Raw genomic sequence first — 15,859 nt, forward strand, 5'->3', positions numbered from 1 at the left:
ACCCAGTTACCCTATTCCCCCACCCATCTCCCCTCCAGCAACCCTTAATTTGCTTTCTATAGTTAAGAGTCTGTTATGCTTTGCCTCCCTCTATGTTTTCATCTTATTTTATTTTTCCTTCCTTTCCCTTTGTTCATCTGTTTTGTTTCTTAAATTCCACATATGAGTGAACTCATACAGTATTTTTCTTTCTTTGATTGACTTACTTTGCTTAACACGATATCCTCTAGTTCTATCCACATCACTGCAAATGGCAAGATTTCAATTTTGATGACTGAGTAATATTCATATATATGTGTGTGTATACAACCCCACATGTTCTTTATCCATTCATTTGTCAATGGACATCTGGACTCTTTCTATAGTTTGGCTATTGTGAATATTGCTGCTATAAACATTGGGATGCATGTATCCCTTTGAATCACTATGTTTGTATCCTTTGAATATATAACTAGTAGTGCAATTGCTGGGTCATAGGGTAGTTATATTTTTAACTTTTTAAGGAACCTCCATACTGTTTTCTAGAGTGGCTGCACCATTCGTACCAGTAGTGTAAGAAGGTTCCCCTTTCTCTGGATCCTCACCAACATCTGCTTTTTCCTGAGTTGTTAATTTTAGCCATTCTGACTGGTGTGAAGCGGTATCTCATTGTGGTTTTGATTTGTATTTTCCTGATGGTGAGTGATGTGAGCATTTTTTTCATGTGTCTGTTGGCCATTGTATGTCTTCTTTGGAGAAATGTTTGTTCATGTCTTCTGCTTATTTCTTGATTAGATTTTTTTGGTTTTTTGAGTGTTGAGTTTGATAAATTCTTCATAGGTTTTTATATACTAGCCCTTTATCTGATAAATCATTTGCAGGTATCTTTTCCCATTCTGTAGGTTGCCTTTATTTTTCTCAGCTGTTTCCTTTGCTGTGCAAAAGCTTTTTATCCAGATGATGTCCTAGTGGTTCATTTTTGCTTTTATTTTCCTAGCATCTGGCAACATGTCTGATAAGAAGGCCAAGGTCAAAGAGGTTTCTGTATGTGTTCTCTAGGATTTTGATGGACTCCTGTCTCACATTTAGGTCTTTCATTCATTTTGAGTTTATTTTTGTATATCGTGTAAGGAAGTGGTCCAATTTCATTCTTTTGCATGTGGTTGCATGTGGTTGTCCTTTTTCCATTGGATATTCTTTCCTACTTTGTCAAAGATTAGTTGACCATAGAATTGAGGGTCCATTCTGGGTTCTACTATTCCATTGATTTATGTGTCTGTTTTGTGCCAGTAGCATACTATCTTGATGATTATAGATTCGTAATAGAGCTTGAAGTCTGAAATTGTGATGCCACCAGCTTTGTTTTTCTTTTCAACATACCTTTGGGCTGTTGAGGGGCTTTTCTTGTTCCATACAAATGTTAGGATTTTTTGTTCCAGCTCTGTGAAAAAAGTTGATGGTTTTTTGATAGGGATTGCATTGAATGTGTAGATTTCTCTGGGTACAGGTTTTGTTCTTCCATCCATGAGCATGGAATGTTTTTCCATTTCTTTATGCCTTCTTCAATTTCTTTCATAAATGTTCTATACTTTTCAGAGTACAGATAATTTACCTCTTTGGCTATATTTATTCCTAGGTGTCTTATGGTTTTTGGTGCAATTTTGAATGGGATTGATTCCTTGATTTCTCTTACTTCTGCTTCATTGTTAGTGTATAGAAATGCAACTGACTTTTGTCTGGCACTCCTTTTTCTACATCTTCTTTCTTACTGTCTGATACTGGTTAAGAAGCTTTCATCTCTATCAGGTTGTCTTCTATTACCTTCTCTGGTGCCATCTTAAATTTCTCCAAGAACCATATCTGAAAACCTTTAGCCTCCAACTTTTTTGTCATATCCACAATCTCTGTCATGATTTTCTTGATGGTTGTCATAAATCCTGTAAAGTCATACATACATACATACATACATACATACAACATTCAGATATAGTTTTCTACAGCAGGAATTTATTTTTTTGAACTTGATGGCCTTTATTACTTTTCCTATAACAATGATGGTATTTTCAATTGTGTAATCCTTCTAGACTTGCAGGATTTTCTCTTCCATAGTGTTGACAATCTTTTCCATATAGTGTATGTATGTGTAAGGAGCCTTAAAGGTCCTTATGAAACTCTCATCTAGAGGCTAGATTAGAGACACTGTGTTTGAGGGCAAGTAGACTTTGGTGTTGAATTCTTGGGGCTTGGAGTCTCCAGCAGCATTGTTGAATATCAAAAGAACTTTAAAAAATAGTCCCTTACTGGCAAGGTACTTCATGACTTCAGGGACAAAGCATCTATAGAATCAATCCAGACAAAGGGTTCTCAATGTCCAGGCCTTCTTCTTGTGTAACCAGAAGACTGGCAGCTGGTATTTATCTTTTCCCTCTAAGACTTGGGAACTAGCAGCTTTATAGATAATGACAGTCCTGATCATAACCCTAACTGCATTTGTTAACCTGTTTCTCTCTGCCATAAATCCTGATGATCACTTCTCTCCCTTGTTAATAATGTTCTCTGTGGCATTTTTTTTCCAGAATAAAGCACTTTTCATTTGCATTAAATACCTGCTCAGGCATATATCATTTCTCTTCAGTGATTTTTGTAATGGCACCTGGGAATTCATCTGCTGCCACGTGGTTATCAGAAGTTGCCTCTCCTGTTATACTGACATTTTTTTTAAGCCAAAGCTCTTTATGATTTCTGTGTTTTACATTTTAAAAGCCACTTTTTAGCTAATTTTTGTGTATGGTGTGAGGTCTAGGTCAAGGTTCTTTTTTTTTTTTTTTTTTTTTTGCTTTTTTAAGATAAAGTTTCAATTTTTGCCCACAAAAACACATGGATATTTTAAATAGCTATAAATGGAATTGATAAGGGTACAAAAGGCACTTAGAGTAGTTGGAAATACAAATTGGTGAAAACAAATGTGACACAGCATTTGCATTTCTTGGTATTTTTCCAAAGATAAATAATCAGAGATGTATACAAAAATATGCATAGAATAGAGTTGACTAAAGTGTTAATACAGGAAACACTGGAAACAATCTACATGTCCAGTAGCAGGATGACTGATTAGTAGAATAAAATACACCAAGATTAGAATTTTGTGTAGTCATGTGAAAATGTTCACAGCCTATAAATGAAAAACAGTTTACAAAACATTAAGCACAATGTTAATAGAGATTATGAATGATTTTTATTTTGTGTTTTTTTTCTAAAAGTTCCAGCAATATTCAGTGTTACCATTGAGCGTATTTTTTATTTTGAGAACTTATTGTAAATAAAGCATAGAACAGTTTTGCATTTTATTGTGGTTACTATTGTTTTAATTAGTTTTTCTTTCATGACTTTAAAAGTTTTGCAGCACTTAAAAATAATAATAAAAGTAGTGTAGCATTTTAATGTTAGTTTTATGAAAAGGAAAGTACTTTTCCCTCAGCAGACTATATTTTCGACTTTGTAATGAAAATTATTAAAATATATATTAATTTAAATATAATTACACACATGTAATTTTAATTTTAAAATAAATCCTCCTATATGTACTATAGTGACAGATTTTCTATTACTAAATTTTAGAAAAGAAAAAAGATATATGAAAAAAATGCGCCATGGTTTCTATTTGTAAGGGAAGTAACCTGCAATTTCTTTCTTAGATAGCTCAAAGCTTATTATTAAAATTAACTACCTTTATTATCTTTAAGAAACATTTTCTTACTTTTTTCACACTGAGTAATTTATGCTCCTTTAACTACTGTAACTATGATTTTATATTGACTTCTATTGTAGTGCTATAGGGAAGAAAAATCACTCATTTTCCAGCAAAACTGGTGGAGCAAAGGAACAATGGTATAATAAATATGCTAAAAATATAGAGGTCCTCAATAAAAAGAAACATGCTCTATTGCAATTGTTGCCAGAGTACATCTAGGTTATTAAGCAGGTGATACTTTTAATTTTTATTCATACACTTCATAAGGTAGGTAATCTTGATAACCAAGTAAGTTTTTTCTGTGCTATATCTTTCAAAAAGATAAATAAAAAGAAAACATCTCAGGTTCTAAGGAGTTTAGCTAAGGACTTAGAGAGCTAAATAACTTAAATTTTTGTATAAAGTTATTAAAAGAAAAAATATATCATTATGTGTGTATTGTATATTCACAAAGATGAATACATATGCATATTTTATAAATGAGACCAAAAGATTATGTTGCATGATTTCTATTCTGAAATGTCCTCAAATGAAGGAATAAGAATTGTAATTAGTAATGTTTGTTTAGAACACTTTTACCAATTCTTGAGGGAGAAGGGGGGGAAAAAACGAAAAAAAGTAGCAAATTTGAAGGATCTCTATTTCTTATAGATTGGATAATTTACAGGATATATTGACATATAGTAATATATGGAACTATATAGAAAAATTAAAAAATTCATAATGTCATAATAACACTGGTTTTTATTCATAGATTGAAGTGTGTGATACTGAAGGTAGATGAAGTAGGCTATTATTTTTTTGTACACTTAAAATGTTTTAGATGAATCTAGATCTTCTTAAGGTCCTTTAAATACAGAGCATGTGTGTATTTCTCAGCCATCTTCTTAAAAATGTGTGTTTATACCCTCATGGATATTTAAAAATTGCTTTCATAGTGTGTTTGAAGGACATGTTTGAACTAACTATAGGAACCTGACAATTCATTTTAATAAAATTTTATCTTCAGTATTGCACATATTGAAATCCGTCTAAATCAACCATAAGGTTTTTTTTTCTCTTATATAATTCCTCAACTTTCATGATACATTTCTAGTCTCCCTTTAGCATTCTTACTGGGTATTTTTTCCTATACCCTGTGCTGAATTAACTAAAATGAAGATGCACTGTTTCTTAATGCTTGTTCTTTTGCCTTCATTTAGAATGCCATGTCCTCAACTTTTCACTACTGTTTTCACTTGTTGAGATTCTGCTTCTCCCATAGCATTGTGGATAAAGTTAACAATACTATATTATATACTTCAGAATTGCTAAGAAACCGATCTTACTGTACTCACCACAAAAAGGAAATGTTAAATTTGGGACGTGATGGAGCTATTAGCGAATTCTACAGTAGTAATCATATTGCAATATATAAATATATATATAATTACATATCAAATCAACAGAGTTGTAAACTTTAAACTCACACAATGTTATATATCAATGATATCTCAATTTTTTAAAATTTACTTTTCCTACAACAAAGAGTATCACATGTTTTCTGAAGCATAATTTGATTCCCTTAATATGGCTTTTCACTTATGTTAATATATAACATAATTTTATTATATTTTCCACATCTTCCCAATTTTATATCCTTGAGGTAGGAGCTAGTTTATAAATCTTTGTACTTTTTCTGTTGTGTACTTTTGATATATAAATAATTTCAACTTAGTAAGAGTTGTAATAACTAACAAAAATAAATATGAAGGAACACATAGCTACATGGCAGTGTGATAAAGATCTTTGACCAGCTTTACAAACGTAATTGATGTGTTAGGGTCAATAAGAGAAGTCACTTAAATTCAACAGCTTGCTAAAAGTATAGCAACAAATCATCGAAGGTAGAGATTTTATTTTAAAATATTTTAAGAAGAGTGATACCAGATTCTGATTTTTAGTGATCTTAGGAAGTTTTCTAGAGTTAATATACAGATGGTAATAGGTAGTTTTCAGGGAGTTTAATAAAATTAAAAATACAGGTAAAAAAATATGCTTTCCAACAATGATTAGATTTATCACAGAGGAAAAAAATTCTTAAAAGTGATTGAATTTGTTGCAAGTGTGCTTTTGAAATATTTGTTCGGAAAGCAGTTTTCATATTTTGGCCAGATAAAAGTGTTATTAATTTGTTTTCCATTCGGTATTACCAATCAGCAATATAATCACAGATATTAGAATTACTTGTCATATTAAGTAGAAAAATGTAGCCAGAATTACCCTTAAGATGAAGTCTTACTAAGAAATGGAAGCTGCATTTTAGAAATACACTTGATTATACAGTTCTAAGATATTATTGCCTGGTTATTGAATATTAGTGTCATGTGAATCACTGTTATTTCACTGATTTTACAGACTAAACACTGTCTTCTGTCACTCATCTCAAAGATCTCAGTTAAAAATTGATTCACAGAGTGTGAGGATGAAGGAACTTACATGTAAACTGATAGGATTGGTTTAAATTAAATTTTTCACTTGTTCTTCCCAAGTAAGAAAGCTGCATAAAGATTAATCTAGTGGCTTTGTTAAGAACTGGGAGTAAAAGTAGCTTGAAAATAAAAAGATTCTTAATATAACAAGTCCTTCATAGGTTTGAGCTTTATATTCTGAATGGGAAAATAGGATTTAAGCAAAACTTTCCACATTTTAATAAATATAAATTTTTTTCTCAAATTTTAACTTTTAGAGAACATGTATAAAACAAAATATTAGGGCAGCCCAGGTGGCTCAGCAGTTTAGCGCTGTCTTCAGCCCAGGGTGTGATCCTGGAGACCTGGGATTGAGTCCCACGCTGGGCTCCCTGCATGGAGCCTGCTTCTCCCTCTGCCTTGTCTCTGCCTCTCTCTTGGTGTCTCTCATGAATAAATAAAATCTTTTAAAAATATATTATATTCTAGGAAATAATCAGTTATTTGTAACTTTAAGTTTGAATCAGGTAATACAAGTGTAAATTTAAATAGCAAATACTTTAGTATTACATTTTTGAAATTGCATTTTCATTAACTTGGATCAAGCACAAAATTGCTTTTAAATAACAATTTTTTTCACTCAGGTATGAAATTTATATGGAGAATCATAATACAGATGAGTTCTACAGAAACTTTTACCATTAGTGTCCAGAATGCTTTTCTGTAGTGTTACATATATTTTAAAGATAACTGCAATCAGAATAATAGGTAAAAACTTTGAACTTTTCTAAATAGAACAAAAATTTCTAATGTTAGAGTATTTATTGCCTTTCCCTTTTCATTAAAGGATTTCATTAAAAGGATTTCACTTAGTTTCTTCCGTTCCTTTGACTTCTAAAAGGCCTTTATTCAGGTCACAGGCAATTTGAGGATTCTATTAGGCCAGATGGAAGGAAAGAAAAGGATGAGAGAATAATTTTTGTGGGAGTTTTATGAAGAGGGAATTTGGAGAAACTCCAGTGTAAGGGGAAGATACAAAGAAGGATTTTTAAAAGTATTGCTCAAGAAATGACAATAAAGAACTTAAGTTATTTTGAAATTAGTTTTCAACTGTCATCAGGTTCCTCTGGCCACAACACAGCTTGAGATGAGACAATATGGGTCAAAGATTTAAATAAGAATTGTCAATAGTTTTGTATCAACAATTGAGATGGGAATGTGGGGGGAATTGGAAAGTATTGCCACAAGATAATATTCATTGTTGTTTTTAATTTTTGTTGATTGCAATTTGCTATTTAATTCTGTTAAGGAACTAGTTATGTAGCTGATTTATGATCTACCACTTTTATCACAAAAATAACAATTACATGTATTTTTTCTCCTCTGGGGCATTCAATTTTATGTTGGCTTGGGGAAGAGAGCATAGGAAGGAGGAGTAGAATAAAATTTGATCCAGTATATCTTTTCTATCTATGAAATAAACTTGGCAAGTCTGTATTTTTTCTATTTTTGACCTGTTACCCAGCATATTCTACTCTATACTGTTAGCCAAAGTTTCTCTTTTAGTTTCTCATTTTTTCTAACTGGAAATGCAGGATGCAGTCTCTAAAGTAACCAGGTTTCAGATCAGTTCTTCAAGATTTAATGATACCAATCAACATGGCAATTGCGTTTTTTTTTTTTCCTTTTTAGCCTTATCTGTTATTTTAATACTCAAATTGCTCAAGACATAACTGGTAAAAAGATTTCTAGAATAATCCTTGACATCATAACTTTTAAGAGAATGTTCTTCAGTATTATTTGTATATATTGTATAATTATTACATGCTGTTTCTATATATAGATTTCCAAAAGAAAAGGAAAAAGGAAGAGCAATTTTTAAACTCCCACTGGTACTTCATAGATTTTTTTTAAAGAAATGTGTTCATTTTTTATTTATTTTATTTTTATTTTATTTTTTTAAAGATTTTATTTATTTATTCATGCCAGAGAGAGAGAGAGAGAGATACACAGGCAGAGGGATAACCTTTTTTTTTTTTTTATTTGACTGGATTCTTTCATTAGCAACACTTGTGACCTCATCTAATTTAAAACCCCTGATATTAGAGCAGAATTGATTGGTCATGTAGGAAAAATCATCTCTAGGACTTTCCAGGTGGAACCTACTGTGTAAAACCAATCTTTCATAGATTAGAAAGATGGATTTTCATTGTTTTTGTTTATTTCTATGAAAGCAGAAACTGGAAAATTTGAAAAAGTAGAGGTGGTAAAGATTAATTCAGTTCTGATTTTAATGGTAAAATGACTTTGCAAATGGTATTTGTTATCATTAACATTCAAACTATTTCATGAACAAAAATGAAACTCAGTTTTAGTAATTAGGTAGTTAAGTTCAGAAATATATATATATAACTGATAGCCTCACAAGCTGGAAAAATACATTATTTGGAAACTACCTGTGCATTGTTTTCTTGCAGGGAACAAATCACAAGACAGTGGCATAGCAGAGATGGAAGAACTTCCCGTACCACATAACATCAAAATAAGCAACATCACATGTGACTCATTCAAGATTTCATGGGAAATGGATTCAAAGTCAAAGGACCGTATTACACACTATTTCATTGACCTCAATAAGAAAGAGAACAAGAACTCTAATAAATTTAAACACAAGGTAAAATCTTAACACATACTTACATTCATTTGCCTCTTAAAATCTGAGTAGGAGGGTGTTTGAAAAGAAAAAATAATATTCTATTAATTACTTATATGATGCATTTGACATTGGGAAGAATAAAAATTACATGTCATTTTAAAGCTCAATCCCTTTAAGAAATTTTGTAAGAAATGAAATGCCAAGTATAATATTAAAATACATTTTTTCCAAAAAAGATAAAATTATGACTCTCATATAGACATAAAAGTGAACATGTGTTAAAGATTTAACTAATTAATGAGGTAACTAATGAAGTGTTACAACCAGTTCAAAGTATAATCCAAAGAATAGACACAGTCATAGATCAGGATATTGAAATAAATGTATAACTAGAGGCAAAACTGATTTGGGGTCAGAAAGGAACAAGGGCCAGAAGAAATGGATGAACAAAATTCATTTGCATATATTTAAATAACAGTTATCAGTTATCTACAAATCACAGTGTTATAAAACAGCTTCCACAGAATCAGAAGAAAATAGCAATAAGAGTGTGCTATAGGCAATGCATAGTTTTCATTAAAGCATACATTTTCCATATAATAACTTTTGAGAGAGGAATGTGATATAACTTATAAACTTTAGAGTATTTGTAAAATACTTTAGGACTGAAAGTTGCTTTATGTAGTCAATTTTATTTTGTGGTTTGAGAATGAAAATTAACCTTAATATGTCTTAATATGACATACTACACCCTTTGTTTTTACTTCTTATAACAGTCTACTTATTACATAGCTTTGCTGATATATATCTCTCTACATACACATTAGAGGTAGTATAGAGATGTAATAGTTATTAAGTATTCTTATGTTTCAGTATTTTCACTATGAAAACTGGTCTTTTTTAAATTTTGATACTAAATTTAGCTTGGCAAATCTTTTAGAAGAGCTGCCTTATCTTTTCTGGGAATTACATCTTTTACCAAATGCCCAGTTATACACACTAATGATAAGTGAGGATTATATGTATAGATAAGTGTGAGAGAACAAAATTGATAAGTCATTCTAACCATGTTCCCATTTTCTGGTTATGGATATTCTCTTTGTTGACATTTGCCTTCTTGAAGTAGTTTTAAAATATTTCCTTGAAATTAGCTTTGAAATAATGTTAAATGATGATTAGGTCAAGATTTGACCCTCTTTTCTTCATTCTACATTTAGAAAGCTGTGTCTTTGGAAACATAGTGAATATTCAACTAGCAAGTTTAATAACCTTATTAATCATTATTTAGAAATACACAAACATTCCTGTGACATAAGCTCCATACTTGAATATAACTGAAGTGGATATTACCTCTTTTGTATATAAAACTGATTCATTTATCTTAAAATCGTTATTTTAAAAATGTTCTCCCTTCACATGTAAAATATTTAGTAATGGGCTACTCTGGGAAAATTATTGAGTAGTATAAATTAAGCAAATATATTTTAAAATACAAAATCACAATTGAACACCAATAAAAAATAAATTTATAAAAAAAAAACAAAATCACTGAATTTTATTTGTCATGTTTCTGGGTTTGGGGAGGTTTGATTTTGTTTTATCATTTAATATTAGAATATTGCATTTTAAGGAGCATAATATATAAGGAGTGTTCAGAAAACAAGAATCAAGAAAACAGGAATCTAAATACATTTGTGTCATAAACTAGCTGTATGACCTTGGGCATGTCTTTTGATTATTTTTTGCATCTGGAGAATAAAAGATTTGAAGATAATAATTGTTGATATCTTTAAAAAGGATAATTCTATCATCAGCCAGGAATTTAACAACTTGCTATATATTATTTATAATTGATTCAAGTTATACTGCTAAATTATTTCCTCCCTCCCTACCTCCCTTCCACCCTTCCTTCTTTCCTGTTTTTCTGTCTTAGGATGTTCCAACAAAATTGGTAGCAAAAGCTGTTCCCTTGCCCATGACGGTCCGTGGACACTGGTTTTTGAGCCCAAGAACTGAGTATACAGTAGCAGTGCAGACTGCTTCAAAACAGGTTGATGGTGATTATGTTGTGTCTGAATGGAGTGAAATTATAGAATTCTGCACAGCAGGTAAGAGAACTAGGTAGAAATACAAAACAAAAACAAAAACAAAAACCCTTAATATTATTTCCTTAAAAGCTAATTACAAAAAGAAAAATTTAATTATAAGGTGATATGAAATGCATTGGGTTATTTTTGCATTGACAATAGCATTGTATAATAGAACAAACTATGCTATATTGGTTGGAGTGAGCTTAGATTCTCAGCAAAAGCTGAGTAAGGACTTTAAATCAGTTCTTTGATACATAATTTGATTTTTCAAAGTAAAAGCTTTGCAAATGAAATTGGTTCAGTTTGAATATATATTGAAGCATGTTTTGAGCTTCATTTTGAGAGAGAGCGTTTTCTTTCTTTTTTTCTTTCTTTTTTTTTTTTTAATTTTCACAGATATTGATGGTGCCTGGGTGGCTTAGTCGGTTAAGCATCTGTCTTAGGCACAGGTTATAATCCCATGATTCTGGGGTCAAGCCGTGGGCATCATGGAGTGGCTTGACCTGCTCAGCAAGAAGCCTGAGCCATCATGGAGTGGCTCCCTGCTCAGCAAGAAGCCTGCTTCTCCCTCTCCCCGCCTTCTGCTCCCCCTGCTTGTGTGCAGGTGTGCTCTAAATAAATAAACAAAATAAATAAATAAATAAACAAAATATTTAAAAATTTTTTTTCACAGATACTGAAACAAGTCAGGAACCTCTTTCTCTAACTTAGGGAATGGATGCAGATCTTAATGACTGTACCTAGCAGAAGTGTTCTGGATTTTTCACTTGAGTGCTGAAAATCTATATCTAAACTAGTGGTGTGTGTGTGTGTGTGTGTGTGTGTGTGTGTGTGTGTGTTTGTCTTTGCTTCCTTAGAAAGTACCTCATAGCCATTTTGCATTGAGCTATCTGATTAGGAGAGCCTACCCCCTTTGATTTTGAACTATACTTTAATATACCATTAGATTGGAAATTTTACCAGTCATCTCATTCATTTATCTGTTTATTCATTCATTTAAGAAACAAATATTTAGTGAGCACTTAAATAGGTGTTGAAGTGATACAAAGATATCACTTTATCAGATGTATTACCTAAATACATCTGCCATCCTTTCCTTGTCTCCTAGAACAGGGCTGTAATTCCTCTTGGTGTAGGTGATTGTTTCCTCTAAAAAACTGTAGAGAAAGGCTAAGTGTTTTTGTAACATAAAGGAACTTGACAAAAAAGTCTTTAAAAAATGTGCCTCAACTATTGTAGGTTGCTTCAACTTCCCCCAGCTGAGGCATTCTTCAGATAGATGACTCTTTTTCTCCCTACAGCATACACATGCATTATTTTAGACTCAGTACATACTTAGCAATTGCTTTACTTCATTGTCTTGTGTTGTTTCTTAATCTCAAACTCAGTGTAAAGCTTTTCCTATGGATATGTTAAATGGATGAAATTTTAATTCTATGTTATTTTGATTTTATCTTCAACCCTTGTGATTTTGAGGAAGTTGCTAAGGATTATAACATCTTGATTGTTAAGGATTTCAGTCTTCAAGAGCAAGGAAAATAGTCTTTCATACTGTATTTCTTCCTATCTAAGACACTGATTATGAGATCCACCGTTTTGTACTGTCAATTAAACTATGAAACAGTGTTTTTTCATATTACAGTTATTGTTGAACTCATATCAAAGAAACTAAATGTGAAAAAATATATTTTAGAATAGATGAAATATGGTATTAATCATAGTTCAGTAATGAAACAGCTAATTTTCATATTGTATTAATAGTAACATTAATAGTGAGTGAACTAACTTTTAACTATATTTGATATATTATTGGAGTTAATCTATCCCCTCAGTTTTTTCCTGAAATAAAATTCTTTTTTGGAGTCTACCTCGTGTTTACTTTTTCTGCTGCATTTACTTTCATTGCACCTGAGGGAGGCTTAATCTAAGACAGACACATAAGCAAGAGACACAGTCTTTTTTGATATTGTTTTAATATATGCTATTTTCCATAGGACTGCACTAAACAGAGTCATAGTATTTGTCCAATTAAAAGAGCTATAATTTACCTGCTAAAAATCCCACTTGACATAGGGAAAGGTGTGCAATATTATTTCTTCTTTGGCTAAGAAAGACCTTTGGCATTTCCAGTTCAAAAATATTTGTCTGTCTATAGATGCATACATATTCACTCTGTTCTATAATCTAGTACATGTTTTATCTCTATGTGTATGAAGGAAAACCTTATGTCTTCTTTCACTTTGAGTGATCACCCTGTTGCATTTTCACTTCACTACATCTCATAATTCTCCTAAGAATGCTATGGAGTGAATCATAAAATGCTAGCTTTTAAATGTGCCACAATAGTTTTCTATACATTATTTTGCATTTTTAATTTCCATGAGTAAAATATAAAGAGAACTCCAGCTTTTTGAACCTTATTGTTTCAGTTTATCAAAATAATTCAGAGATGTTTACCTATGCTTTATCAATAACCTTTACTGTAAATTTTGAGGAAACTTTTTGTATAAATTGTCTTTTATTCTGGATAGCTAATTCACTCAACATTTATTGAGCATATACTCTGTGCTATGTACTGTGCAAAATGTTGACATAAAATAGGATGCCACCAACTAACCTAGTCTATGTCACAGATAAAACCCTGTGCTTGCCCCACAAGTCACAGTTATCTATATATTTATCTACATATATTTATATGTAAATTTAGATTGTGAGTTGAGAGGAAGAATATTCTTTTTGATCTTTTAACCTGATCATCCAATTTTGCATGGTGCCTTCTGCATTATATGTTCTAATCTAAATAAATGTGAGCCAGTGAAGCAGTTAGTAAACAAAATGTGCTGCCATAAGCAATTCAACTAGGTTGCTTTTATTTGGAAGGTCTTATAATCTTTATAGTCAATAATTTTTGCTTAGATTTTGGTAGAGGAGTTTGACAGCAGTCCTCAATTTTCAAAACAAAAAGTTGGTGAAAGAATCAAATACTTGGAGAGAAGCTTTAGATTTACAAGGGTCTTGCATAACTGAAAACCATCAATTAAAAACCAGAGACCTAGCTATATGAACTTTTGGTGAATCAAACTGTGAAAGCCTCAATTTCTGCATCAATAAAATGGTCATATTTAATCTACCTCACCAACCTTGTAGATTTAAAGAGTAAAGTAAATGAACATTATTATTGCTATCCTTTTGAATTCTATTTGCTACCGATTGCAGGTTAGAAGCTTCTTTTATTTGACTTATCTGTTGATTCAAGAAATGCCAGTATGGTACCAATTGACATTACTTAGGTTATGCAGGGTCTTCATTCCTTACTTAACATTTTTGTTGCAGGATCTTTCATTTCAAAGAGTGAAACAAATGCATGGGTATCCTAAAACAAAAAACGAAACCATAAACCATAACAAATACCTTTTCGTAGAAATAAAAATGTATAAAAGACAATGTTTTTTTCAGTACAGTTTCCTATTCACTAAGATAAGTTTCCTAAGGTGAATTTTAATAATTTCCAATTTATTAAACATGTAGTTGATACCTTTGGTAATATATTTTTTAGTAAGAGAATTTTTTTGTTATTATTTTCAGACTATTCAAAAGTTCATCTAACACAGCTGTTGGAGAAAGCCGAAGTGATTTCAGGACGGATGCTTAAATTTTCTGTTTTTTATCGTAACCAACACAAAGAATATTTTGACTATATTCGGTAAGAATAAAAAAATATATAATGATGTGCTTTACAAAATGCCATTCCAAGCTCTATGCTCAGGTTTTCCTTGAGTCTAGTTCTGTGAAATAGCAATTTTTGTTTCCTTTTCAAAATAATTATAATCTTTTTTTCCCAGAATAATTGAGTAGAAGAAATCAGATTGTGGGATTTTTTTTCTCACTTTCCTTACATTCCTTTCTATAATCATTTGTACCGCCAATTCCTGTCTATTTGAGTGGAAGGTCTTAAACCTCCAGGGCTTAGACTGATGACCATCCATGAAAAACTCCTCTACTATCCAATAACTCAAAGAAATAGTCTGTTCTTGTGGATTGCTTTAAAATGTTGCAAATGAGGGTAGGGAGGTAACTTTCATGAAATATAGTCAATCAAGTAGGATTTTTCAGGCTTCTAAGTGGAGCTCTCTTCCCATTATCTTGGATTAATTATTCATGAGGACACTCTGCTTTGTTTACTTTTGAATTCTAGTGTTCAATTAGTATTTCTAAGATAGCCTGTGTTTACACTGGGAAGTAGTTTCCAAAAATTCAAAAGAGATTCATGCTATATGTAGTTTTAATTCTTAATAATCCTTTTATATTTGCAGATAAAAATTTCAGAACAGTGAATAGAGAGATGTATGTTTTAAAATAAGACTAAGGCTTTTAAAATGCCAAGTGTTATATAGGTTCTAAAACTTTTACATAGTAATCTCTATAATTTGTCATTTTAACAGCTTTGGTCTCACTTTAAACTTTAAATCATAAGGATTATATATGAAAAAAATTGGGAAGCTTTGTTATTTGTTTCTTACTTTTCTAGTTTTCTTAAATCAAGGTCATGGTTTTGATTTAAATCAGCTCCAAGCTGTGGAAAATGCAAAGGGAATCAGAGAGAGAGAAGTGAATTTAGGTACCTGATTTCATCAAAAGAAATACTTATTAAAAAAAGAAAAGGAAAGAAATACTTAGTTAGCAATATCATGTTTTTAAAATATATTTTGATTCTGCAAACCATCAGGTTGAATATCTTATAAATACAAAGTTTATGAACACCTGGGTGGCTCAGTGGTTCAGGTCTGCCTTTGACTCAGGGCATGATCCTGGAGTCTCGGGATCGAGTCCCACATGGGGCTTCCTGCATGGAGCCTGCTTCTCCCTCTCTATGTCTCTCTCTCTCTGTGTCTCTCATGAATAAATAAATAAAATATTTTTTAAAAAATAAAAA

At 31.4% G+C, this 15,859-nt stretch overlaps 1 protein-coding gene across 5 annotated transcripts in view; it reads left to right on the plus strand.

Moving 5' to 3' along the window:
- PHYHIPL (phytanoyl-CoA 2-hydroxylase interacting protein like) overlaps positions 1–15,859 on the plus strand; it is an 81,408-nt gene that overhangs the window by 50,850 nt on the left and 14,699 nt on the right. For 4 of the 5 annotated variants that reach the window (XM_077894600.1, XM_077894604.1, XM_077894603.1 and 1 more), the window contains exons 2-4: positions 8,658–8,854; positions 10,770–10,944; positions 14,512–14,629. In XM_077894600.1, the coding sequence (XP_077750726.1) occupies positions 8,658–8,854; positions 10,770–10,944; positions 14,512–14,629 (490 nt within the window). Of the gene's footprint in view, positions 1–6,824; positions 6,949–8,657; positions 8,855–10,769; positions 10,945–14,511; positions 14,630–15,859 lie in introns of those variants that run through there. The other variant, XM_077894601.1, reaches the window with a different exon arrangement.

Source organism: Canis aureus, chromosome 4 (assembly GCF_053574225.1).
Source record: "Canis aureus isolate CA01 chromosome 4, VMU_Caureus_v.1.0, whole genome shotgun sequence".
Lineage (NCBI taxonomy): Eukaryota > Metazoa > Chordata > Mammalia > Carnivora > Canidae > Canis > Canis aureus.